The following is a 27,316-nucleotide window of genomic DNA, read 5'->3' on the forward strand; positions in this document are numbered from 1 at the left end:
ATGGCATAGAAACAGGTCTAAAATTGTCTACATGATCCCTTTCTTCCTTTCTATACAGTGGCTTTACTACTGATACTTCAGTCGTTCAGGAAACTGACCATTCCTAAAAGAAAAATCACAAATATGGCTAAATAAAGGGCTAAAATGTGCAGCACAGTACTTTAGTATTCTGCTAGGCACTCCATCACATTCATGAGAGTCCTTAGATTTCAGTGATTTAATTACCGATTCAATCTCCCTGTTGTCTGTATCACAGAGTAGTATTTCAGACATCAATCTCGGAAAGGCATTTGCCAAGAGAGTTATAAGATTTTCTGTAGAAACTATATTTTTGTTTAATTCACCGGCAGTGATCAGAAAATGATTGTACATACTGTACATATATCTGATTTATCAGAAACAGATGTATTTTAATGCAAACTAGCTTTATATCGTCGACCTTGTGCTGCTGACCAGACACTTCCTTCACAACTCACTGTATTTGTTAGTGTCGTGAAGATTTAACTTCAACAGTGGCTAAACTTTACAAAGCTGAGACTGCAGCGACATGGCTCACACTGCGGAACTTTTCCTAGCAGACGGTGCTGAGCTGCCTGCTGGCCGCCGCCGTGGCTAAGCCGGGCTTCCTGGGCGGCGCCGCCCCCGGCCTGCTGGGCGCGGGCTACGCGGGACCCGCCGCCTACGCCGGCTACGCGGGCTACGCTGGCCCTGGACCCTTCGCGCCCGCCAACATCGTCATCGGTCCGGGCGGCGTGCCCCTCGACACGCCGGAGGTGGCCACCGCTCGCAAGGCGCACCTGGCAGCCGTCGCCGCGACGCGCGCCCGCGATGCTGCCATCAACGGCGCCGCCCCCGCCTACGCGGGCTACGCTGGCTACGCTGGCGCCGCCCCCGCCTACGCCGGCTACGCGGGCGCCGGTGCCGCGGCCGCCGCCGCCGCAGCCGCTGCTGCTGCTTCTGCTGGCTACGCCGGAGCTGGCGCCTACGGTCCCGCCGGCCTGGGCTACGCAGGAGCCGGTCTGGCCGCCCCCAGCATCCTGGCGCTCAAGGCCGGACACCACTTGGGATGACCCCGAGCACTGATCACCCTCCGAGACTGACCGACGGACGCGTATATCTATGTGTGAAACACACCTCTTACATATTTGTACAAAGTTATTTATAAATAAATGTAGTCTTGCAAACTAACAGTATTGTGCGTCCTTTTTTAAGTGTACCTGATCTAGGTATGCCAGCTCACTTGTAGTTGTGACTGCTAACCAGATGACACCAAATCTTCGTTGGCAGTGCTAGACTTACACTACTGGCCATTAAAATTGCTACACCACGAAGAAATACAAATGACAAACGGGTACTCATAGGACTAATATATTATACTAAAACTGACATGTGATGACATTTTCACGCAGTTTGGGGGCATAGATCCTGAGAAATCAGTACCCAGAACAACCATATCTGCCCGTAATAACGGTCTTGATACGCCTGGGCATTGAGTCAAACAGATCTTGGATGGCGTGTAGAGGTACAGCTGTCCATGCAGCTTCAATACGATACCATAGTTCATCAAGAGTAGTGACTGACGTATTGTGACGAGCCAGTTGGTCGGCCACCATTGACCAGACGTTTTCAATTGGTGAGAGAACTGGAGAATGTGCTGGCCAGGGTAGCAGTCGAACATTTACTGTATCCAGAAAGGCCCGTACAGGACCTGCAACATGCGGTCGTGCATTATCCTGCTGAAATGTAGGGTTTCGCAGGGATCGAATGAAGGGTAGAGCCACGGGTCGTAGCACATCTGAAATGTAACGTCCACTGATCAAAGTGCCGTCAGTGCGAACAAGAGGTGACCGAGACGTGTAACCAATGGTATCCTATACCATCACGCCGGGTGATACACCAGTATGGCGACGACGAATACACGCTTCAAATGTGCGTTCACCGCGATGACGCAAAACACGGATGCGACCATCATTATGCTGTAAACAGAACCTGGATTCATCCGAAAAAATTACGTTTTGCCATTCGTGTACCCAGTTTCGTCGTTGAGTACACCATCGCAGGCGCACCTGTCTGTGCTGCAGCGTCAAGGGTAACCGCAGCCATGGTCTCCGAGCTGACAGTCCCTGCTGCTGCAAACGTCGTCGAACTGTTCGTGCAGATTGTTGCTGTCTTGCAATCGGCCCCATCTGTTGACTCAGTGATCGAGACGTGGCTGCACGATGCGTTACAGCCATGCGGATAAGATGCCTGTCATCTCGACTGTTAGTGATACGAGGCCGTTGGGATCCAGCACGGCGTTCCGTATTACCCTCCAGAACCCACCGATTCCATATTCTGCTAACAGTCTTTGGATCTCGACCAACGCGAGCAGCAGTGTCGCGATACGATAAACCGCAATCGCGATAGGCCACAATCCGACCTTTATCAAAGTCGGAAACGGGATGGTGCGCATTTCTCCTCCTTACACGAGGCATCACAGCAACGTTTCACCAGCCAACGGCGGTCAACTGCTGTTTGTTTACGAGAAATCGGTTGGAAACGTGCCTCATGTCAGCACGTTGTAGGTGTCTCCACCGGCGCCAACCTTGTGTGAATGCTCTGAAAAGCTAATCATTTGCATATCACAACATCTTTTTTCTGTCGGTTAAATTTCCCGTATGTAGCACGTCATCTTCGTGGTGTAGCAATTTTAAAGGCCAGTAGTGTATTTCGCAGGTAAACGTGGTAGAGTTTGTGTCCTTAGTCTCATATCGTCTAGAAGGTGCTTGAAGTAGTGGTTCCTGTTTTTCAAGCTGACGTTAATGACTGGGAGAATGCCCTACTTGGTTCTCTGTCAACAGTTCCATAGACAGTGAAGCTAGGAGTGTGAGCCCCCACTTCTAATGAAGAAACTAATATCTATACCGTCAGGAAAAATGAGAACTTCCGAGTGCAGTTTCCAGATTTTTCAAAAATATTGTAGAATAAGCTTACAGGGGGCTTTTTTTAAACTGAGACAGCTAAGTACTTCGAAAATGACGCAAGGTAAAACGAGATATAGAATTAAATGCGTCGGTTCTTAATTGCGAAAACAGACACTCTTGATATTTGTCGAATGGCTAAAATGGTGCAAATGGCTCTAAGCACTATGGAACTTAACATCTGAGGCCATTAGTCCCCTAGACATAGAACAACTGAAACTTAACTAACCTAAGGACATCACACACATCCATGACCCAGGCAGGATTCGAACCTGCGACCGTTGTCGAACAATATTGTGCATGTATTGTATCGTGGTGTGTTCTCTCTGCAAACACCAAAGATTAAAGAGAGTTGCAGCTTATTGCACATCAGTCTGTAAGGCATACGGTGGGACCAATGTGTCTTGGAAGAAAGTATTTTCTGGGACAGCACTCAACGGATTTACATTGCATGCATGAACGACAGTGATTTGCATGCAAAGAGAACTTTAATTGCTGGCGACCATGTTGCTCCATTTCATCCTCCACCGACACAAATGGCTCTCTGGTAGCTATGTCACCACTTCATCTGCTGCTGGATGACGCTCAAACCCATATCGGTACATCTAGCATCATGCAGGTGGCATATTCTGTCACCAGATCAAAATCAACATCTTCCTTCGAGATATCCATTTTTTTTTCTTCTGGCAGTGTACTAGTTCTGTGGAGAATGGGTTACTGACAAGGTGTCCGATTGAATTCCCACCCACTCATCTCAGGTTTAAGGGACTGAGAGCTTTCTTGAGTAAATAAGCAGTCATATTAGCACAAAAGCTGTGAAGTAGCCAACAAATGAGTAAGGTTGTTTCGCACAATACAGTGTTATTTCCAGTAATAATAATAAAGCATTATCTCTTGAGCTACAGCTGAACGTAGACAATCTCAAGAGAGATAGGTGTAGGCCTTTTACGCTTGTATTTGGTACTAAATGTATCCAATGGCTTCCTGCGTTCATCAATAAGGACATTGCCAAGTACTGTTCTCACTTTATGAGACAGCGTATTGTGGCTGCTTTCCCATACTGGTTTAAAAATTCTAACATGTGTGAGACTGGTTCTCATCTATCTTCCTAACATAGTTATGCTCAGATGCTGTATGAGTGTTTTAGGAATTTGGTGTTGAACCTCTGACCTGAAAGGTAGGGAGACACATTTCATGCATGCAGAGTTCAGAAGAGTGCAGCAGTGATGTAATCAGACAACAATCTCAATATTGGTTTCACTACATTCCCTGTAAAGGAAACATTATCGCTAACAGAGATTAGTGTACGGGTTCAGGCATAACTATACGTTAGCAAAAATGAAATCTTAGATTTTCATTATTAAGGTTTATCTTCACTCTAATTATGACTTCATGAAAAAGCAATGTTAGCAAAATTACATACAGGGCGGTAAAATATTGATACTGGGTGTCCACAACTGTGAAGCGAAATTCGAAACTATTGTAAGGTTCTTTAATGTTAACTTGGTTTATGACCATGTCTGGGGGTGATTAAAATTCAAACAAATAAAATACAACTGGGGCATAAATATCAGTTACGCTAAAATGCACAATGAAAATACCAAAAATTTAATGGGGGTCGGTAAAGAGCAATCAAAAAGAGGTACATAGCCTAAACAATTCCATAACTTAAGAGTATAAAGCACTCTACAGCGGCTGAACAATTCTGTTCGTTAAATCGGATATCTCGCGTTTCTGCTTCAGTTAAGCCCAACAATCGTGAATATGTTCAACCAAAGGTCATGGCAGAATGTACAAAAGTACAAAGAGAGACATAGACGACCACAGTTCTGAGTGTCAATTGAGTATCGTTTTGTGGTGTAGTGCAAGCTCGCGTGTTTACCTTCCGTCGGTGGCGGGAGTGGCTGCTGCCGGCGCGAGATGTGAACCTGAGAATCCATTCTATTTTTTTCTAGACTGTTAAACACCAGCTGGATATTTTTCCTACGTCTTCGATGAAGTTGAGACTGCTTGTTACTCCATAGCTAAGTTAACTCGCGTGGTACACGCTATTTGGCTGGAATAGCGCATAGTCGTTGCCCTCAAATCGCTTACAAGCGCTGTCAGTGCTCGGTGCGATTCTCTGTACTAGGTGACTTTGCAGTTTAACTCTTTACGAGTTAAGACGAGCCTGTGAACAGATGATCAGATAATGATTCTAGCAATCGTCTCAGTGCGGCGCGAGTTGCCTTGCTCAAACACTCAATGATTTTCTGCAAGAGTAGCAGTGAATTACTCTGTCTGCAATTTGCATATATTAAAGCTGGTGACCACGCATTTTCTTTCTGACCAATCACAGCGTTTGTACTTGTTATAACTCCACCCACTAGAGTTTTTGTAGCCTATCACAGGCATTATTTCTTTCGTAGGGCACAGTTTAACTTCTGTTACGAATACCGAGATAAACAGCTTTTTCTATCATGTGAGTTTTAACACAGGTGGCTACAGTGAGTCACCAGTGTTTTGAGTTTGGGTTTGCTGGATGTTTATCTGGCATCTCCCGCCATGTTCCTGTAGAAAGGCATTCCGAAGGGTCGTCGTTAAAAGCATGGACAAAGACTGCTATTACTGGCGGCTTACACAGTGGCTCCGGCGTCTCATTCTGTCCATAGGTGACACGCTGTGAATGTTTTTGTTCTACACGGGATGCCATCATAAAATTCTCTTCCCTCAGAACTGCGCCTTGTAGCTCGGGTCTGGGAAATTACTTGCGTGCAATTACTAGTGAGAGTGTTAGTGGTTTATATTCCCGAAATGTTGCACTGTCTATTTGCTTTGCCTGTCAATAAAATTCGGACATTTTCACATAAATATATCGTATGTCAGCTTTACTGTATGTCCAGAGGTAAAATAGTAACCCATTCGGATCTCCAGCCGGGGACTACTCAAGAGGACGTAGTTATCAGGGGAAAGAAAACTGGCGTTCTACGGATCGGAGCGTGGAATGTCAGATCCCTTAATCGGACAGGTAGGTTAGAAAATTTAAAAAGGGAAATGGATAAGTTGAAGTTAGATATAGTGGGAATTAGTGAAGTTCGCTGGCAGGAGGAACAAGTCCTTTCGTCAGGTGAATACAGGGTTATAAATACAAAATCAAATAGGGGTAATGCAGGAGTAGGTTTAATAATGAATAAAAAAAATAGGAGTGCTGGTAAGGTACTACCAACAGCATAGTGAACGCATGATTGTGGTCAAGATAGACACGAAGCCGATGCCTACTACAGTAGTAAAAGATTATATGCCAACTAGCTCTGCACATGATGAAATTGATGAAATGTATGATGAGATAAAAGAAATTATTCAAGCACTGAAGGAAGACGAAAATTTAATAGTCATGGTTGACTGGAATTCGAGAGTAGGAAAAGGGAGAGAAGGAAACATAGTGGGTGAATATGGATTGGGGGAGAGAAATGAAAGAGGAAGCCGCCTGGTAGAATTTTGCACAGAGCATAACTTAATCATAGCTAACACTTGTTTCAAGAATCATAAAAGAAGGTTGTATACATGGAAGAATCCTGGAGATACTGGAAGGTATCAGATAGATTATATTATGGTAAGACAGAGATTTAGGAACCAGGTTTTAAATTGTAAGACATTTCCAGGGGCAGATGTGGACTCTGACCACAATCTATTGGTTATGAACTGCAGATTAAAACTGAAGAAACTGCAAAAAGGTGGGAATTTAAGGAGATGGGACCTGGATAAACTGACTAAACCAGAGGTTGTAAAGAGTTTCAGGGAGAGCATAGGGGAACAATTGACAGGAATGAGGGAAAGAAATACAGTAGAAGAAGAGTAGGTAGCTCTGAGGGATGAAGTAGTGAAGGCAGCAGAGGATCAAGTAGGTAAAAAGACGAGGGCTAGTAGAAATCCTTGGGTAACAGAAGAAATATTGAATTTAATTGATGAACCGAGAAAATATAAAAACGCAGTAAATGAAACAGGCGAAAGGGAATACAAACGCCTCAAAAATGAGATCGACAGGAAGTGCAAATTGGCTAAGCAGGGATGGCTAGAGGACAAATGTAAGGATGTAGAGGCTTATCTCACTAGGGGTAAGATAGATACTGCCTACCGGAAAATTAAAGAGACTTTTGGAGAAAAGAGAGCCACTTGTATGAATATCAAGAGCAAGGAAGGGAAATCAGAAAGGTGGAAGGAGTATATAGAGGGTCTATACAAGGGCGATGTACTTGAGGGTAATATTATGGAAATGGAAGAGCATGTAGATGAAGATGACATGAGAGATAAGATGCTGCGTGAAGAGTTTGACAGAGCACTGAAAGACCTGAGTCGAAACAAGGCCCCGGGAGTAGACAACATTCCATTGGAATTACTGACGGCCTTGGGAGAGCCTGTCCTGGTGAGCAAGATGTATGAGACAGGCGAAATAGCCTCAGACTTCAAGAAGAATATAATAATTCCAATCCCAAAGAAAGCAGGTGTTGACAGATGTGAAAATTACCGAACTGTTAGTTTAATAAGTCATAGCTGCAAAATACTAACGTGAATTCCTTACAGACGAATGGAAAAACTGGTAGAAGCCGATCTCGGCGAAGATCAGTTTGGATTCCGCAGAAATGTTGGAACACGTGAGGCAATACTGACCCTACGACTTATCATAGAAAATAGATTAAGAAAAGGCAAACCTACATTTCTAGCATTTGTAGACTTAGAGAAAGCTTTTGACAATGTTGACTGGAATACTCTCTTTCAAATTCTAAAGGCGGCAGGGGTAAAATACAGGGAGCGAAAGGCTATTTACAATTTGTACAGAAACCAGAGGGCAGTTATAAGAGTCGCGGTGCATGAAAGGGAAGCAGCGGTTGGGAAGGGAGTGGGACAGGGTTGTAGCCTGTCCCCGATGTTATTCAATCTGTATATTAAGCAAGCAGTAAAGGAAACAAAAAAAAATTCGGAGAAGGTATTAAAGTCCATGGAGAAGAAATAAAAACGTTGAGGTTCGCCGATGACATTGTAATTCTGTCAGAGACAGCAAAGGACTTGGAAGGGCAGTTGAACGGAATGGACAGTGTCTTGAAAGTAGGATATAAGATGAACATCAACAAAAGCAAAACGACGATAATGGAATTTAGTCGAATTAAGTCGGGTGATGCTGAGGGAATTAGATTAGGAAATGAGACACTTAAAGTAGTAAAGGAGTTTTGCTATTTGGGGAGCAAAACAACTGATGATGGTCGAAGTAGAGAGGATATAAAATGTAGACTGGCAATGGCAAGGAAAGCGTTTCTGAAGAAGAGAAATTTGTTAACATTGTTTAAGTAGGCTGTTTAGGTTTTTTTATTGGTAATGCCACGTAGCGCTCTCTATGAAAATCACTGGCTGCGCTGTGTGCAGTCTGTGGCTAGTTTGCATTGTTGTCTGCTACTGAAGTGTTGGGCGCTGGATGTTAACAGCGCGTAGTGTTGCGCAGTTGGAGGTGAGCCGCCAGCGGTGGTGGATGTGGGGAGAGAAATGGTGGAGTTTTGAAATTTGTAAGACTGGATGTCATGAACTGCTATGTATATTATGATTTTTCAACATTATTAAGGTAAATACATTGTTTGTTCTCTATTAAAATCTTTCATTTGCTAACTATGCCTATCAGTAGTTAGTGCCTTCTGTAGTTTGAATCTTTTATTTAGCTGGCAGTAGTGGCGCTCGCTGTATTGCAGTAGTTCGAGTAACGAAGATTTTTATGAGGTAAGTGATTTGTGAAAGGTATAGGTTAATGTTAGTCAGGGCCATTCTTTTGTAGGGATTTTTGAAAGTCAGATTGCGTTGCGCTAAAAATATTGTGTGTGAGTTTAAGCACAGTCCTGTATAATATTTCTAAGGGGACGTTTCAATCGAGTATAAATATAAGTATCAGGAAGTCGTTTCTGAAAGTATTTGTATGGAGTGCAGGCATGTATGGAAGTGAAACGTGGACGATAAATAGTTTGGACAAGAAGAGAATAGAAGCTTTCGAAATGTGGTGCTAGAGAAGAATGCTGAAGATTAGATGGGTAGATCACATAAATAATGAGGAGGTATTGAATAGAATTGGGGGGGAAGAGGAGTTTGTGGCACAACTTGACAAGAAGAAGGGACCGGTTGGTAGGACACGTTCTGAGGCATGAAGGGATCTCAAATTTAGCATTGGAGGGCAGCGTGGAGGGTAAAAATCGTAGAGGGAGACCAAGAGATGAATACACTAAGCAGATTCAGAAGGATGTAGGTTGCAGTAAGTACTGGGAGATGAAGAAGCTTGCACAGGATAGAGTAGCACGGAGAGCTGCATCATACCAGACTCAGGACTGAAGACAACAACAACAACAACAACATGTTACACTGAGTTAACCGGAATCTTTTTAGGTGTTCAATGTAAGGTGTGTTATTTGTTTGACACCTTACAAAATTTTTGATTATCAGCAAGAAGGTGGCTTATACAGTATAATGGAGTTGTATCTGCAGATATGTATATAGATACAGGTAGAAGCATATTTCAGTGGGGGAAACATAAATAACGTCTTCAGGAAAACTGAACAGGCTTTTGGAGAAAAGAAAAGCAGCTGTATGAATACCAAGACCTCAGATGGAAAACCAGTCCTAAGGAAAGAAGGGAAAGCTGAAAAGTTGGGAGTATATAATACAGTGATGAACCTGAAGGCAGTATTACAAAAATGTAAGAGGAGATCGGTTAAGATGAGACTGGAGATATGATACTACGAAAAGAATTTGATAGAGCAATGAAAGACCTAAGTAGAAACAAGGCCTTGGGCGTAAGCGACAGTCCGTCAGAACTAATGATAGCTTTGGGAGAACCAGCCATGTCGAAACTCTTCCATCTGGTGTGGAAGATGTATGAGAAGGGCGAAATACACTCACACTTCAAGCACAATCTATTAATTTCAATTCAAAAGAAAGCAGTTGTTGACAGTTGGAAATATTACCGCATTATCAGTTTAGTATGTCATGGTTGCAAAACACTAACATAAATTCTTTACAGAAGTATGGGAAAACAGATAGAAGAGACGCCAGTAAATATCAGTTTGCTGCATCAAACAAGTCTTCAGATTGAAGGTTACAACAGTAACACATAGATACAGTGTAATACAACTACATACCTTTGAATACTCAAGTATTTATTCATTCTGCTGTATTTTTGACTGTTTGAATGTTTTTCCTCTGTAGTGGACACAGACGACCAGCCAAGTAGACTGTGTGCATAAAGCGCTTGGGAGATCTCACCCAGGATGTACCGGTGCAGTTCACCAGACCAAAAGTCACACCTATTCAATATGCAAGCGACTCAGCGCTTTGCCATGCAGCCTGTCATTGCATTAGGCTGCATGACGTGACTTCCCGCATCATTTCCAGTAACACTATAAAAAATCGTTGAAACATTGAAGTTCCTTGTCTATCAGACAACTCTACAGGAGCACAGACACAGTTTAAGATGAACCTTAAGATCGAAATATCTATGAAAAACGAATCGGTATTTATGAGCTATATATTAGCTGCATCCATTAATACTTAAAGTGTAATTTTTGTTTTATTTTACTGACGACATATTCATAAATTTCACAGTGAAAATTAGAAACGCCTTAGTGGGGTTAGTGATCACTTTAGTATCTATAGACAGCGTCCAGTGTTGAACGTAATTTAAAGAACCTCATTACACAATTCATGCATTTGTGCAAAGGCCATCATCGGAATTACTAGTCAAGAGAGAATACACTGCGGCGATAATATTTATTTGTCGTCCTGAACGTTTAATTATACAAGGTGAATGCGATAGATCCTGAACACTATTTGAAACACTGACATATGTAGGGGGTAGACTGATACTTCTGACTCCTCTGTCTCATTAAAATATTAAAAGTAAAGATCGATAATTATTATTGATGACTATTATTCCAAACTATGGATTAAATGCATTTTCATTGGAGTCAGATAATGTTCAGCTACATGAAGCCTGAACCTGAGAACGAGTGAGAAAGTTAGTTATCTTCCGAAATTTTATAAAAATGTTGTCAAATTAGTTCTTTCGTAATGCTCGTTGTAGATCCTTCTCATTCTTATTCGCGGCACAGTAGTCGCAGCAGATGAGTTCTTCATGCAGTAGCTACGAAGAGGTCTCCCGGTCTTCTATCTGCATACATTAAGAGAATAGTAAATCGTTTGCAGGATTGTATATTCTTTTCAGAACATTTTTATTGTCATAATGTCCTTTCAATGTAACACAGTCCATTCAATTTACTAATAGTACTGTGGATTACAACCATGAGTACAACTCAGCTAAAACTGACTCATACCAAAAGCTTACACACACTACAAGATCAGAAATCTAACAGTTTTAGTACAAAGATAAGTGAATACAATCGATAGAATGGATATAACCAAGGAATTGCCTTTCATTAATATTTCACAGAGAAAACCATATATCTAATAATCTTTGCAATAAGTATAGAAACAATAATTATGATCAAAATTCGAACTTTAAATGTTTATGATTTCAAATATGAATATAACTGAAACACGTCGAAAGTATAAAATTCATTGTGTTCCTTATACGACGGTTGAATGAAAAGTAATGCCTCCACCTTCGTTAATTGGGCTTGGATGGGAATATTTTAATAAATCAAACGCAGAAATAATCCCTAGAATGTGATCTTTAATTACCAATATTCACTCTTCCACGTAATCTCCAGGCGATTGGATACATTTCTGCCAACGTTGAACAAGTTTTCTGAAGCCGTCAGGGAAGAAGTCGACACTCTGTTTCCACAACCACTGTCTCTCAGTTCTCTCAACGTCTTCAACAGAAGCATAATGATGTCCCCGCAGATCGTCTTTGATTATCGGAAACAGATGGAAGCCAGACAGTGCTAAATCTGGACTGTATGGAACATTCGTACGGTGGTGAGATTCAGTGTCTGACGTTCTGCTGTGGTGACACTTGAAGCGTGTGGTTTGGCAGTCTCATGCTGCAGGAAAACATTTCCCTTCTCCATTCGGACCGTTGCTAGCCGTCGTCTCTGAGTTCGCATCGTTGTGATGTAACGCTCTGAATTTATTGTTTTTCCACAACCAAGGAAATCAACATGGATAACACTATCTGCGTCTCACAACACTGTGGCCATGATTTTTCCAGCTGAGAGCTGCGTCTTCAATTTCTTTCTCCGGGGCGAGTCTTTGTGTCGATATTCGATAGACTGACGTCCGGGTCGTAATGGTGTACCCACGTTTCGTCTCCTATCACAACTGAATGGAGAAAGGCGTCACTTTCAATCTCGTAACGCGAGAAGAGTTCCTGGAAAATTTCAGATCTGTGCAATTTCATTTCAGGAGTCAGTATCCGAGGTGCACAGATCTTCCGGTAGCCAATTAAACCAATAATGTGACCCTCACATTCTTGTCAAATGCCGATTGTGCATGCAGTTACTCTCTGAGTGATACGACGATACTCCTGAATCAATCTGTCAACGTTTTGCTTGTGAAACTCGGTGGTTGCTGTCACAGGCCGTCCAACTCTTCGTTTGTCACGCAGATCAGATGTCTCCGTCTCAACATCTTTAAACCTACTCGCCCAACGACGCACAGTACTCACATCAACACAATCACCATAAACTGCCTTCATTCTCTGATGAATCTCCTTTGGGGTGACACCTTCTGCTGTCAAGAATTCAATGACTGCACGTTCCTTAAATCGCGCTGACCGACCGTCTGCACACTCGTTCGACCTATACTTGAGTATTGCTCATCAGTGTGGGATCCGTACCAGGTCGGGTTGACGGAGGAGATAGAGAAGATCCAAAGAAGAGCGGCGCGTTATGTCACCGGGTTATTTGGTAACCTTGATAGCGTTACGGAGATGTTCAATAAACTCAAGTGGCAGACTCTGCAAGAGAGGCGCTCTGCATCGCGGTGTAGCTTGCTCGCCAGGTTTCGAGAGGGTGCGTTTCTGGATGAGGTATCGAATATATTGCTTCCCCCTACTTATACCTCCCGAGGAGATCACGAATGTAAAATTAGAGAGATTAGAGCGCGCACGGAGGCTTTCAGACAGTCGTTCTTCCCGCGAACCATACGCGACTGGAACAGGAAAGGGAGGTAATGACAGTGGCACGTAAAGTGCCCTCCGCCACACACCGTTGGGTGGCTTGCGGAGTATCAATGTAGATGTAGATGTAGATGTAGATGTTCCATACTTTACACTGTAACAACACAACTGTTGAGTGGTAAAGCTTTCCGCCAACTGGAGCTGTAGAGAAGAGGCTACGGAACAAGCCAGTACCAGCCGCGTACCAATGCTGCTAATTGTTGAAGAGTTACGAAGGGGGAGGCATTACTTTTCAATCAACCCTCGTATAGTAATTAATCTTACATCTACATCGCGCTTTACTTCTGTTTATAAAATGTATGATTATTTTGGCTGTAACGGCCAAATTATAGTAAATGCAGTAACAATTTCGATCTTGGTGGATTGTGCTATGATCTGATTTGTATCGCTTTTTCCAATACATAACGAAAAAAAAGAGGAGCAGTGTCCAGGTACATTACATACTGCATTAAAACAATTACTGATTACAGTAACGAGCAGCATTCAACCAAATCAAACAAGTGATGGACGTCAGTACTTGTCACGTAGTCAATACAGTTAAAATTTCTGTACCAGCGTAATCAGATTGCATTCCCATCAACATAAAAAGATAAGTGCCATTGTAATAGTCGGCAAATATTCATTAACATCAAAAGATCAGATCCATGTCCAGAAAATGTGGCGATACTATTTATGTGTTGCAGTATGAAGCCTCCACTATGTTCATATCGCCACAACAAAATATGCACCTGATGATCCGTAATCATGATATCCTTATGAAGGAATTCACGGTCATAACTTTTAGATTTTTTTAAATTGTCTCGAATGCTACAGTAGTTTATTTTATGTGCTCTCTTCTATGTAAACAAGCCTACTTGTAAACATTTATAAATTTTGTGGCGTTGTTTTGTCTGTGGTGTAGGTGCTCGATTTAACTGATTTTAAGGATTTGCTTCAATGAAAACGTTGTTGGAAACGAGATATATAGAAGATTATGTTGAAGTTGTGCATGTTATCTCAAGAAAGACATATTTCATACATCAAAACGTCTGAGGTACTTGCACTATCTCTAGGGCATCGCTCATATTGTCAGAAACGATTCCAACGTCTTGTACCTATTGTGAGACTGCACCTACTCTTTCCGCTCCTCATATGTGGCTGTTCTTTCATAAGCCTCGCACATGGGTTCATTTTTATAGATATATTTCATACACCTAGCGGCTGCCGGCTGACGGAAAATTTAATTTATTACACTCTGCGTAAAAATTGGGTAAGGAATCCCTACAAAAATGCTGGTTTGGTTTAAATATATTTTAAAATGTTCTTGGCATGGATTGATATGACGCTGATATCGGTAGTAACATAGCTAAATAAAATTAACCATAAAGCTATTAAAATACTATTTATGGAGAATGTAGTTATTAAATATATCAAAAATGAAATGATAGAGGTAGAACAAAAGTCATATCTTGACTGCCCTCTTTAACAAGTAATGATACCTGCCTCTAACATTTACACTGAAGCGCCAAAGAAATTAGTATAGGCATGCATATTCAGATACAGAGATATGTAAACAGGCAGAATATGGTTCTGCGGTCAACAAATCCAATATAAGACAACAAGTATCTGGTGCAGTTGTTAGATCGATCACCGTTGCTACAATGCCAGGTTATCAAGTTTTAAGTGAGTTTGAATGTAATGTTATAGTTGCCGCACTAGCAATGGAACACAGCATCTCCACGGTAGCGATGAAGTGGAGATTTTCCGGTAAAACATCAAATCTCCGACATCACTGCGGCTGGAAAAAGATCCTGCAAGAACGGGACCAACGACGACTGAAGAGAATCATTCAAAGTGACAGAAGTGCAACGCCTCTGCAAATTGCTGCAGATTTCAGTACTGGGCCATCAACAAGTGTCAGGGGGCGAACCATTCAACGAAAAATCATCAGTATGGGTTTAAGGGGCCGACGGCCCATTCGTGTAACCTTGATTAATGTACGACACAAAGCTTTACGCCTAGTCTGAGCACGTCAACACCGACATTGTACTGTTGATAACTGGAAACGTGCTGCCTCGTCGAACGAGTGTCGTTTCAAATTGTATTGAGCGGGTGGACGTGTACAGGTATGGAGACAACCTCACCAATCTGTGGCACCAGCCCGTCAACAGGGGACTTTTAAAGCTGGGGAAGCTCTGTAATGGTGTGGGACCTGTGCAGTTGGAATGGTGTGGGTCCCCTGATACGTGTAGATACGACTCTTATAACAGGTGGCACGTAGGTGAGCATCCTGTCTGATCACCTGCATCCATCCATGTCCATTGTGCATTCCGACAGACTTGGGCAATTCCAGCAGGACAATGCGACACTCCAAAAATCTATAATTGCTACAGAGTAGCTACAGGAACATTCTGAGCTTAAACACTTCTGCTGGCCACTAAACTCCTCAGACATGAACATTATTGAGTATATCTGGGACGCCTTGCAACGTGCTGTTCAGAAGACATCTCCACCCCGTCGTACTCTTACGAATTTATTGTGAGCTCTGCAGGATTCATGGTGTCAGTTCACTCCAACACGACTTCAGACATTAGTCGAGTCCATGATACATCGTGTTGCGGCAATTCTGCGTGCTCGCGGGCCCCCCTACACGATATTAGGCTGGTGTACCAGCTCATCTGGCTCTTCAGTGTATATGGACATGTCGTCGTTTCCCACACCGTTCCTGCCTTTGGACATATGACAGTGAAATCGAAATACGTAGGTGCTCTGAAGTAAGTCATCAGTGAAAGAGAATGAAAACCGTGATAACTAGAATAATATTTCTCAAGGGAATAGCTCAGTCCTACTAGAGAACTGAGGAAAAGACAGAAATGAGCTGGCACCTGTATTAAGCACTGTGATTGTGGTGTTCAATCTCTGCGTTTAGTTACCAGATGCCCACTCAAGCGGGGAAGCTTCCCTCTAAGCAAATGTGAACTGGGAAGGCAGCAAATTTAATGTGTCCCATCCACGCTGTACGAGGACCATAGCAATACGTAATCTACAGAAAGGCTGGCAGCTGAAGTACGAATGCAAAGAGGAATGCAGGAGTCCTGAAGGACACCAGACAGTATAAAACGAAATTTGTATTGAGCGGAAGAGGTGTCAGAGGCCCGTCTATACGGTGAGCACAACCCAAAAGTTTCGTAACATGCGTTTAGGAGAGTGAATATAGGTTTTTGAAAGAGCGGAAACATGTGAAATAGGGCCCGGCTTAAGCGCTAACTTAGACGTCAGTTTACTGTTCATGCTTGCCATGTTGCCAAAGGAGAGTAGCAGAGAGCACGTTTATATTAATAATACGGTTTACTGCAGTCAAATATTTTCTTCGATAACACACTAAAATATTTCGTGTGAATTTTCGGCTGCAATAAACTTTATTGTTCAGTCACTCATCTCTTAGCAGACCTTACATGAAGTGTTTTTGTAATAATATCCTAAATAATTATGCAGTCGCGTACATAGAAAATCAGAAGTAACATGTTTGAAGTCTTGTGAATCAGCTAGTTATTGTATAATCAGTGAGCAGCTGCAGCTGCTGGTAATCACCTGCAGCTGGTACACTGCCAAGAAGAAGGTGCGGAGTACATAAAAAAATTATTTTTCCCGTACCTGCACATATGGTACGGTAGGGGTGGTGACACTGTTAGTTAGGGGGGGGGGGGGTCGTCTGTGAACAGCCGATGCGTGTTAGAGGAGGTGCAGTTCAACATATGTAAGCTACAGCTAGCGAGTCTCCAAACGATCACGTTAACAGGTCATGATAGTACCATCAATAATTCAACAAATACAGATGTTGAAATTTAATAGTTTCTACTGAGATAAGAGCAATCTTGATAAGCACCTAAAAATCTTCTTACTACATGTACAGTGATATTACCAACCAAACCAGCCATTTGACTCTGTGATAGAAGCCTCTTGAATGGGAAAACGCTTGACCTCTGTATACGGTTCACATTCTATGTAGCTCTTAATTATTTTCGTTCAATAAATATAGGAATGCATATCTTAAATACTTCATCTGAGATTACTTATTCAGAGCATTGTGGATTTCTAACTGGGTACAGTGTACAGTAATGAACTTAAACAGAATCACTGTCCACTGCTGGATTGGATGCTGCCTGGCCATGGTGTGGGCGCATAGCGTGGAATACGAGTATAAGCAGATCAGAGACAAGACGAATGGGGAGTCATAAATCCATTACGCCAAGAACACCCACGTTCATTACATAAGGACCAAAGTTCTCCTGCGCAGGAGAGCTTCTGTGAAGTTTGAAAGGTAGAAGACGACGTACTGGCGGAAATAAGGCTCTCAGGACGACTCGTGGCTCAGTTGGTGGAACCCTTGCCTGGGATAGACGAAGGTCCCGAGTTCGAATTTCGGTCCGGCACACAGTTTTAATCTGCCAGGAAGTTTCATATCAGCGCACAAGCCGCTGCAGAGTGAAAAATTTCAGTCTGGGAACTGCGTTAATATTTACCTGTAAGCGGTAGTTCAGTCGTAGTGGGTTACAACTGCAATTATCCTAGCTTCAGCTTTACTTCAACACAGCAGATAAAGCTGGTTTGATGACATTTTAAGTAACAAAAAATTTAAATATGTTTAAACGCTGTTCAAGTTTATAATGTTTTTCAGCTCTAAAAGTTGTCCTCCACACACTCATTTCAATGATTTATGATTTCCATGGTTTCGAGATATTCTGAATCCAGAACGTCCATTCTACAGCAAAACTCACAAAGATTACAAAACAGCCGTCTTCACGGCCTTGATACCGAGCTTTTACGCTCGTTTCCATTCAAGACTGAGGAACACGTTTAAGAACAATCACATCTTCATGTAGCTTAACTGCGTAATGTTGCCTAGATACGTACACTCATGTGTCAATACATTTTGACCATCTTGTCAACAGCCTCTAAGTCCACCTTTGGAACACAATATAGCAGTACTACTGCGTGACATGAATTCGACAAGTGCTTGGTATGCTTCTGGAGATGTGTGGCACAAAATGTGTACGCACGTGTCATGCAGTTCCCCTACCTTTGGTGGACAAGAGATCAAAGGGACGTCAACATCGTACTCCTCAAAGCACTGTAGCAAGATGGTTGCCTTGCGACACGGACAGTTGTCCCACAGGAAGATGCAATCGTCGCCATGGAAGACTTAAAGCATTAAGGGATGCAGGTAGTCCGAAAGAACGTTCATGTAGTCCACAACTGTCAGGCAGACTTCAGGTACTACCGCTATGGTCGCAGGTTCGAATCCTGCCTTGGGCATGGATGTGTGTGATGTCCTTAGGTTAGTTAAGCTTAAGTAGTTCTACGTTATAGGGGACTGATGACCTCAGATGTTAAGTCCCATAGTGCTCAGAGCCATTTGAACCATTTTTTCAGTTACTGCCATAGGTCCAATGTAAGCTGTTACGAATGTTTCCAGTAGCATACTATTGCCCTCTACGGCTTGCGTCTGCCGCGGGAAGCGCTCTATGTTTCGAGCATCCGTTCCCCTGGACAACAACGTATCCCAAAGCGACCACAGACCTGATGTAGCAAGAACCGTGATTAATCCGACCAAGCCACACGCTTCCGTTGATTCACCGACCAGTCTTTGTGATATTGTAGTTGACTATTTTGTTAGGTCGACATGGGAACTTATAGGGATCGTCTACTGCATCTACATCTACATATATACTCCGCTAGCCACCAAGCGGTGCGTGGCGGAGGGCACAGTTCGTGCCAAAGTCATATTTCGCCCCCTCTGTTCCACTCGCGGATTGCGCGAACGAAAAACGACTGTCTGAACGCCTCAGTACGAGCTCGTATTTCCCTTATCTTTGAATGATGATCACGCGATCTGAAAGTTGGTGGTAATAATATATGCTCTACATCCTCAGTGAAGATTGGATTTCGGAATTTAGTGAGCAGCCCCCTCCATTTAGCGCGTCGTCTATCTCTTGAATCAGACCCAACTGCTAAGGGTCCCATGCAGACGAACAATACTCTAAAACTGGACGTACTAACGTATTGTAGGCTATTTACTTTGTTGAAGGACTACATCGCTTCAGGAATCTACCAATAAACCGCAATCTAGAGTTCGCCTTACCCGTCACTTGTGTTATCAGACCATTCCATTTGAGATCATTTCGAATAGTCACACTCAGATACTTGACTGATGTTACCGCTTCCAAAGACTGATCACTTATTTTGTACTCATACATCAATGGGGATGCGCTGAATTGTGAGCTCTGTGCTGAAGAGTCTGCTCCGAAACACTTGTGCTTGCCCCAGCGTTGTACTCTGCCGTCATGTTTCCCACAAACCGCTGCCTATTCTGTTTCACATAGCGGGCAAGCCTCCTGCCTCCATGTTCTGTGATGAAACGGGGACGTCCAAAAGCTTTGCCGCCCAGCCGTGATTTCAACGTTCTTCAACCACTTTCCACAGATACTCACGACAGTGGCATGCGAGCAACCGAACATCTTCTCCGTTCCCGAGACATTCGTTCCCTGGCCCAGGACTGTAACAAACTGCTCTTTCTCAAAGTCGATTGTGTCAGAGGACCTCCACACTTGCGGCCTGTGTCGTCGTCTTTAGAAAAATTCCCCATTCACCTCTGCTCCCCTTATATACTTTCCTTATGTATTCATGTAGCTGCTACTTATCAGCTGGCTTTCAGTTTAGCAGTGGGCACTAGCCACAATGTTTTTAGTCATGAGAGTATATCCACTGCATTTTGTAAAGTGTGTTTATCGTTTCAGTGAACGTATGCATGTTACACACTTCCTCTTGCTTAGTCAAATGGAGCAAACAGGTTGGTTGTTTTTTGCCACCTGCTTCACCGAATGACAAGCTTAGGCGATACTCCTATTTTGACGAGTGCCAGAGACCACAATGAACACACGCATAAAAATGCACCATTACTTAAGTTTTAAGCAGCACACAAGTCGTCGACATCATCATGGAAGGCAATCCTATTGGGTTCCCCGCCCCCTACCCCCTCCACCCCCCCCCCCACCCCCCCAATAGAAGACCTCTACATACCACATCTCGTGCTTGTGGACGTGACGAAACTTACACAGCTCGAGATATTAAAGAATGTGCAGAAAAATGACTTTATAAATCTTCTTCAAGGAAACTGAACGCTCATGTTCAAAGATAAATCGTAAGTACAAAAACAAAGTGAGGTAAAATCGACAGGAACCACTATTTTAAATACCTCGCAGAAATTATCGAATTGGCAGGCCTCGAAAAAATCTCACAGCAAAGTCTTCAAAAAGTCAAAAAACTGTTAGGGTTGGTGCATAAGCTCCACAACAAGAATACACGTCAAGACAGACAAAACTTTGGCAATACAACACACTCATAAAACAGAGAGTCCTCCACGCAATCGAAACACTGACGTTTTAACAAACAAAACGAACTTATAGAAATCAAAAAAGAAGACAGAAAGACCACTGCGAAAATTTGATAAGTGAGGCATACGCAAGATGGTTACCGGCAACAATCACTCAAAACAACAGAAAAGTTTTTAAATATAGAAGCCGACATTAAGAGAAGGCGAATGAAATTCTTTGGTCATCTCAACAGGTTATTAAAAAGGCGATTGACACAAAGGATAAGAAACTATGTAACATCAGTTAAGAACTCATCACCTTGGCTGAACGAAATTCGACAGGACATCAAAACGCAAACATAAGACAATGGACGTTTTAGAAAAATAAAATTTCACACACAAAGTAGACAAATGGGAACTTAAACAAGAGCAACGTAAAAAAAGAAACATTACGGACCATGGTGTTCGGGACAACGTAAGCAGGCCTTCTTAGAAGGATTTAAAGCCTATTGGAGCAAGAAAAAGAACCTAAAGAAAAGTTAATTGTGTTATTTGCTTAACGCCTTCCATTTGTTGGGAGAATTCGCCAATAATAATAGTAGTAATAATAATAATAATAATAATAATACAGAATACCCCAGAAGACATGACAATGTCGCAAAAATAATACATCAACAGCTTGCCTTACAACATAAACTTTTAAAACAACACGTTCCTACATACAAGTATACACCACAAAATGTACTGGAGAATGATGAATACAAATTATACTGGAACAGAACCATTATAACAGATAAAACAACGCCACATAACAAACCTGACATCATACTCACCAATAAAAAGAAGAAATTAACCCAACTGATTGAAATATCCATTCCCAATACAGCAAATATACAGAAGAAAACAGGAGAAAAAATTGAAAAATACATCCAACTGGCTGAGGAAGTCAAGGACATGTGGCATCAGGATAAAGTTGACATTATACCAATTATACTTTCAACTACAGGAGTCATACCACGCAATATCCACCAGTACATCAATGCAATACAGCTACATCCTAACATATATATACAGCTACAGAAATCCGTAATTATTGATACATGTTCAATTACCCGAAAGTTCCTAAATGCAGTATAACACATACCGTACAGTTAAAAGGAAGTGACGCTTGATCAAGGTCCGCGTCACTCCATTTTTAACCGGACCTAACGTCTGAGAAAGTGAAGAAGAAAATAATAATAATAATAATCGTCGTTGGCGTCATCACTCAGTTGATACCCACTGTTGGTTAAATGTTTTCGGTAGACCTTCACAAGCGTTACACAAGAGCTCTATGTCACCGTGTTATTGCTACATGTTTTGTAATGAAATGTACCAGTTTCCCACTACGTCATTGTTTCAACATTATCGTACATCTCGGAATCCATTTTGATCCAACCATTCATCGGGCTACATGTCACATCCACTTTTTCGCCATAGGCATAATTTTGTTCTCCCAGTAATTTGCAAGATAGAATTCTCCGTCGGTCACTGAGTAACCCTCAACTCTTGAATTCCCTTCTCATTCAAACCGCATGTTCCACAGCCATAAAATTAACTACGTATTCTCAATTTCAGTCACATGTTCTGTGATGCCTGCATTTATTGTCATTCTGTACGTCTCCTAAAGATCGCCTTAGCGCTTACTAACATTTCCTGGGTTAAAGTCTAACGAATCACTATCTAACAATACCATCAATTGCAAAGTAGGTTAGAAATCATATTAATAATGTTGCTCACGCCACATATGTTCGCTTTGTCGGGCAACAACAAAGTTATTGACTGTGGATGGTATCGTCCGAATGGAAATAATGAAGTCTCTGTAAAAAAGTCATTAATTTTGGCACTTATCTTGAATGGATTCGAACGTAGATTTCGTCGAAGTTGTTATGGCTCATCTTGTTGATTCTAGGGTGATTCCACTTTGACTGCTAGAAGGTTCAAGTCTGTATTTCAGCAATATTTGAAGACCTAACAAATGCGTTTTTCAGGAAATTCTTAATAATCAAACAATCCCAGATCAGAACAAAGGTATGGCAGATATAATATTTGACTTGGTGTTCACGATCCACATTTCTATTAAACTTCTTGTTAATTCACATATACTTCTTCTTAATTGTCACATGATCAAGAAAAAAGTTTTGTATCAATCTTCATATATTTAATTTCCACTTCAACCAAACACAAGACTTGACTGTTCTTTTACAAAGCGAAATAACAACTTATCTTCTGCAAAGTGAAACAAAGACTGACATGTGCGCATTCACGCCAAAACGGTTACAAGTAAATCAAAGATTATGACAGTCTCACAGCCGGCCGGAGTGGCCGAGCGGTTCTAGGCGCTGGAACCGCACGACCGATACGGTCGCAGGTTCGAATCCGGCCTCGGGCATGGATGTGTGTGATGCCCTTAGGTTAGTTAGGTTTAAGTAGTTCTAAGTTCTAGGGGACTGATGACCTCAGCTGTTGAGTCCCATAGTGCTCAGAGCCGTTTGAACCATTTGAACAGTCTCACAGAAATGAATACACACAAGAACCATATCACTGTAATATATCGATACATCGGAGTACCTATACATTAATAAAACCAAATGTGAATATTGTCACAAAAATATGTCTGTTACTTCGCAGAAAAGTAGTACGATGTTACTGGTATCGAGAACTGGGGTTGGAGTGCCGTAATGGTCACGTAAATAAAGAACCATTACAACTACGTGTTTATACTGGCCAGTAGGTTCAAGTCGCGATTCTCGATCATCGAGGGCACAGTTACTCAGGCGTTGTGCTGCAAGTAATTTTCTCACGAACCTTGTTTCGAGGAGTGTAAGTGCAGGTTATGACGACATCGGCATAACGGGATAAACTGCTCGGCTCGTATGTTCGTCAGCGAGGTATGTAGTCATCGTGATGTGTTTCCGCTTCTGTGTAACGAGCGGTATCGGGTAATTAGCGCACCGCTGCGGCTCAAAACTGGAGCTACTAGAGTTGTCGGAGTAATGACCCTAGCAAAAAGTGATATGTAGTGTGTGTTAGTGGGTACTTCCCGTAATAGTGAAGCGCGAGGGACAGTTCCCGCGGTCGAAATGTCAAGGCTGGTGGCCACGGCCCACGCCCAGACCGCCTGCTCCTCACGCCCTCTGTGGAGGGACGGACTCAGCTGGGAGGAGACTTTCTCGCGATGAACCCTGGCCTGGCCGGGCCTCGCTATAAAAGAGCCGCCGGCCGGCGCTCAGGGCACAGTCGCTCCGAGTCGCCTCTGGTCGTACAGCCATCCACCAGCCAACCATGCAGTTCCTGGTGAGTAGCGCAGCAGCACCACGTCGTTGCACGAGGCACGCCTTCTTCTCGTTCTAGTAGAACTTACCTTTACTCTCCTTTCACCGTCTACTCCGATACCTCCTAAAGTCGTACTTCATGCACTTAATTTTGTAGTGCACAATTCTTCTAAACAGTCGAGTTTGAAAATACTGCAGTAACTTTTTCTCTGATTTGCTTACTGTCCATAGTTTACTTTCATGCAGATTCCCGCTTGATACGTCCGAGTTAATTTCCACCCGTAGTTACCGCAGCACGGATTCATAGTCTTTGCTTGGAGAACATCTACTTTGGCCTAGTTAGAATCATTTGACCATCTTAAATCATTTTTTCTTCTTGATCTTTTGGAAAATTGCCCATTCTTATTCTTTCCTTTCGAGTTGTTTCCAATTATTTTTTACACATCTGAGAACGATACTGATCAAGCAGTCTACCCCGAGACATCAACAGCTTCTATTTCAATTTTGGTATTTCTTCCTACATTCGGTTTTGTTAATGATTTCGCAAGCGTTGCTGTAAGTTGTCTCCTCCCACAGTTCGAGCACTGTTAAACAAGCAGGTTTTGTCATAAAAAAAAATGTCGTGTGACTAGAGCTTCCCGTCAGGTAGACCTTTCGCCGGGGGCAAGTCTTTCTATTTGACGCCACTTCGGCGACTTGCGCGTCGATGCGGATTAAATGATGATGATTAGGACAACACAACACCCAGTCCCTGGGCGGAGAAAAATCTCCGAACCAACCGGGCATTGAACCCGGGCCCTTAGGATTGACAGTCTGCCCCACTGACCACTTTTCTTTTATTCATTTTGTTCAATATTGCTCGTAGCGTTTGGTCTGGGAGGACGTCACAAGACATCCGTTCAAGTGGATCGTTGATTCTTTGACTCAGTTTTTTTATTACAGAGAGCATGCAGCCCTCTGACCGAACACGCTGTGCTACCGTGCCGGCAACCACTCTGCTACCGGGGGAAGACGGTTTTGTCATGAAACTGCCACAAAGACTGAAACCACGACACGATCTGGTCTATTTATTCTCTTTGCCAATATGTTCTTTCTGGCTAGGTCAGTCAGGAATGTCTCGGAACCAACCTCCAACACTTCACATCTTTCAGTACATTTCTCCAACTTTCCGAACATCACTGACGCTCTTCTGTATTCTGTGTTGCACTAGAACTCCTAGAGAAGTGAATATCGTACATAAATATCGTAAACAGACCGTAAGGAGTGCTTCCAGTACCTACAAACTCTTTATTTTAATCTGTGTGTATTGAAGTACTTCTCGTAAAAAATACGATTCGGCTACACGATTTCAAATATCGAATGTTCATTGTATTTGAACGGTCTCCCATTTCATTTCGCCACTCATACGTGCGCTCGCTTCAAGCAACATTTACAAACGTTCATCTACACACGTAAATCACTGTGAAGTGCATGGCTTCATTCGCGTATCAAGCTCGGGAAGAATGAGTGCCAAGATGCCTCTTTGCGCGCTACAGCTAGTCTAATCGTATCTTCACGAGCCATAGGGGAATGATACGTAAGGGAGTGCAACATATTCTTAGATTTGTCACTTAATACTAATGTTTGAAATTATGTCATGAGACAATTGACGAATATCTTGAAATGTCTGCCATGCCAAGTCTCTTAGCATTTATATGAACGTCTCCTCTGCACCCATCAATGCTGTCCTTCTGTGTATCTGTTCAATTAACCTAAAAATCCTACCTGGTAAGGGGCCCACACATATGACCAGTTTTGTAAATGGGTCACAAGAAAATTTTTGAAGCTATCGCCTTTGTAGACCAATCCATTTCATTGGCCCACATTATGTTACACTTACATATTTGTAAGAGTTGATTGATTCCAAGTGTGATTTATTAATACTGCAGTGATTAGACACTTTTTGCTTTTTGAGTTGTGCACAGTTTCATATTTATGAACATTTAAAGCAAGTGACCAGTAGTAGCACTTTATAAACTTACTAGGTTCTGACTGGATATTTTCTGCATCTTTTTTCACATTGTGCTTCATTGTAGATAACTGCACAATCTTCAAAGCCTTGAGGTTTCTATAAAATTAGTCTGTCATGTCAGTAACATACGCAAAACATGAAAAGCAAGCGTCCCAACACACTTTACTAGAAAAAAACTTAAGCTACTTCCACACATGTCAACGTCTCTCCGTCCTCTCTATCAACAAATCCTCAGCCCAGTATAATGTTTCTTCAAAAAAGCGTTGCTGTCATACTGAGTCAAACACTTCTTGAAAGTTTCACATACAATACTACAGTTACTCGTACATATGTGCTGAATATTCTGAGATCTGCGGATTCTCTTTTCATTGAAATTCACTGTTCATCATCTGAATTAATTTCACTCACATGAAATAGACGGAGTCGATGAGGATGCAATGAGTGACTTGGTTTCAGTTGTTTACTCTAAGAAAATTCTAAACTCCAAGGTAAGGATTTAATGATTACCAAAAATGCGTGCCGGGCCTGAATTCGAAACCCAATGTTCTGCTTATCACAACCAGTCGCTTTATTTATTATATCTGAACCCACCTGAAGGCCCTTTCATTTAATCTTACCATGTTCCATACACTGATCATAAGTTAATCTGATTTTCGCTTTAAATTTAGGTAATTTTATCAGTTCATTTACAAAAATAGTAAAGGTCTTGGCAGCCCTATTTCCTTGCTCGAAAACAAGCAAACCGTCACATATCAGATGTACTGATTCGTCCCACGATGATGGAGATTTGTTTCTCAATTTGGTCCTACGAAACTGGACGTATAAAATAAAATAAATTATAATTACATTTTTCTTAGCTAGAACGTACCATCTATTTCTCATTACGTTGTGACCAGTCACGTGCTGGGCATTTTGTCAGTAAAAGTAAGATGATAACTGAAATTAAATTTCCCTAGGCGAAACTACCTCTATAACACTTTCCGTGACTACAATCCGCTGAGGCAGTGTTTATAGTTTTGCAAATCGTACCTTCGAGTGCTCCATCAAAGTATAACATATTCTACAACTGGTTCCCCGTCTACATTTTAACACCTTAAACCCATACAGTTGCATAATGGAATGCGGAAGACGCTATCACATGGTTCGGTCCCATCCCCATTTAGTTCCAAGTGGAGCATGAGAACAAATATTCGGAGGTTTTATGTACTGTCAGGTGCTATTATTTCTTCTAGTCACCCGTGTAGGATCTTCTTATGCGTTATGTTCTGACAGTAAGGTTGACAGTTCGTGCCCTTGTTTAAACAGGGAGGCTCATTGTATCATGCGACCTAGTACGGACTTCATCCACTTGCAAATTGATAGCGTGAATTTCCCGAGTCCTCTGTTTCTCAGTGTCATCCACGGACCGTCTCCAGTGAAGTGAATTTTGTAATCACTGACATTGAAACCATCAGGTCATTGTAAGTGCTAATTTACTTATCTTTCTTACTGAATATGTCGGGCAGGTTGAAAGTATTATGCCCTGTACTGTAC

The 27,316-nt window shown here is 42.3% G+C and overlaps 1 protein-coding gene across 2 annotated transcripts in view; it reads left to right on the forward strand.

The window, feature by feature from the left end:
* The window catches only part of LOC126473888 (spidroin-2-like), a 47,212-nt gene that overhangs the window by 14,257 nt on the left and 5,639 nt on the right, over nucleotides 1-27,316 (forward strand). Inside the window, exon 1 of one of the 2 annotated variants that reach the window (XM_050101226.1) lies at nucleotides 23,748-23,794. The exons of the other annotated variant lie outside the window; for it this stretch is intronic. Within the exon in view, the coding sequence (XP_049957183.1) occupies nucleotides 23,783-23,794 (12 nt within the window). The 5' untranslated portion in view covers nucleotides 23,748-23,782. Of the gene's footprint in view, nucleotides 1-23,747; nucleotides 23,795-27,316 lie in introns of those variants that run through there. 2 annotated transcript variants of the gene reach the window in all.

The sequence above is a fragment of the Schistocerca serialis genome, chromosome 4 (assembly GCF_023864345.2).
Source record: "Schistocerca serialis cubense isolate TAMUIC-IGC-003099 chromosome 4, iqSchSeri2.2, whole genome shotgun sequence".
In the NCBI taxonomy this organism is placed as follows: domain Eukaryota; kingdom Metazoa; phylum Arthropoda; class Insecta; order Orthoptera; family Acrididae; genus Schistocerca; species Schistocerca serialis.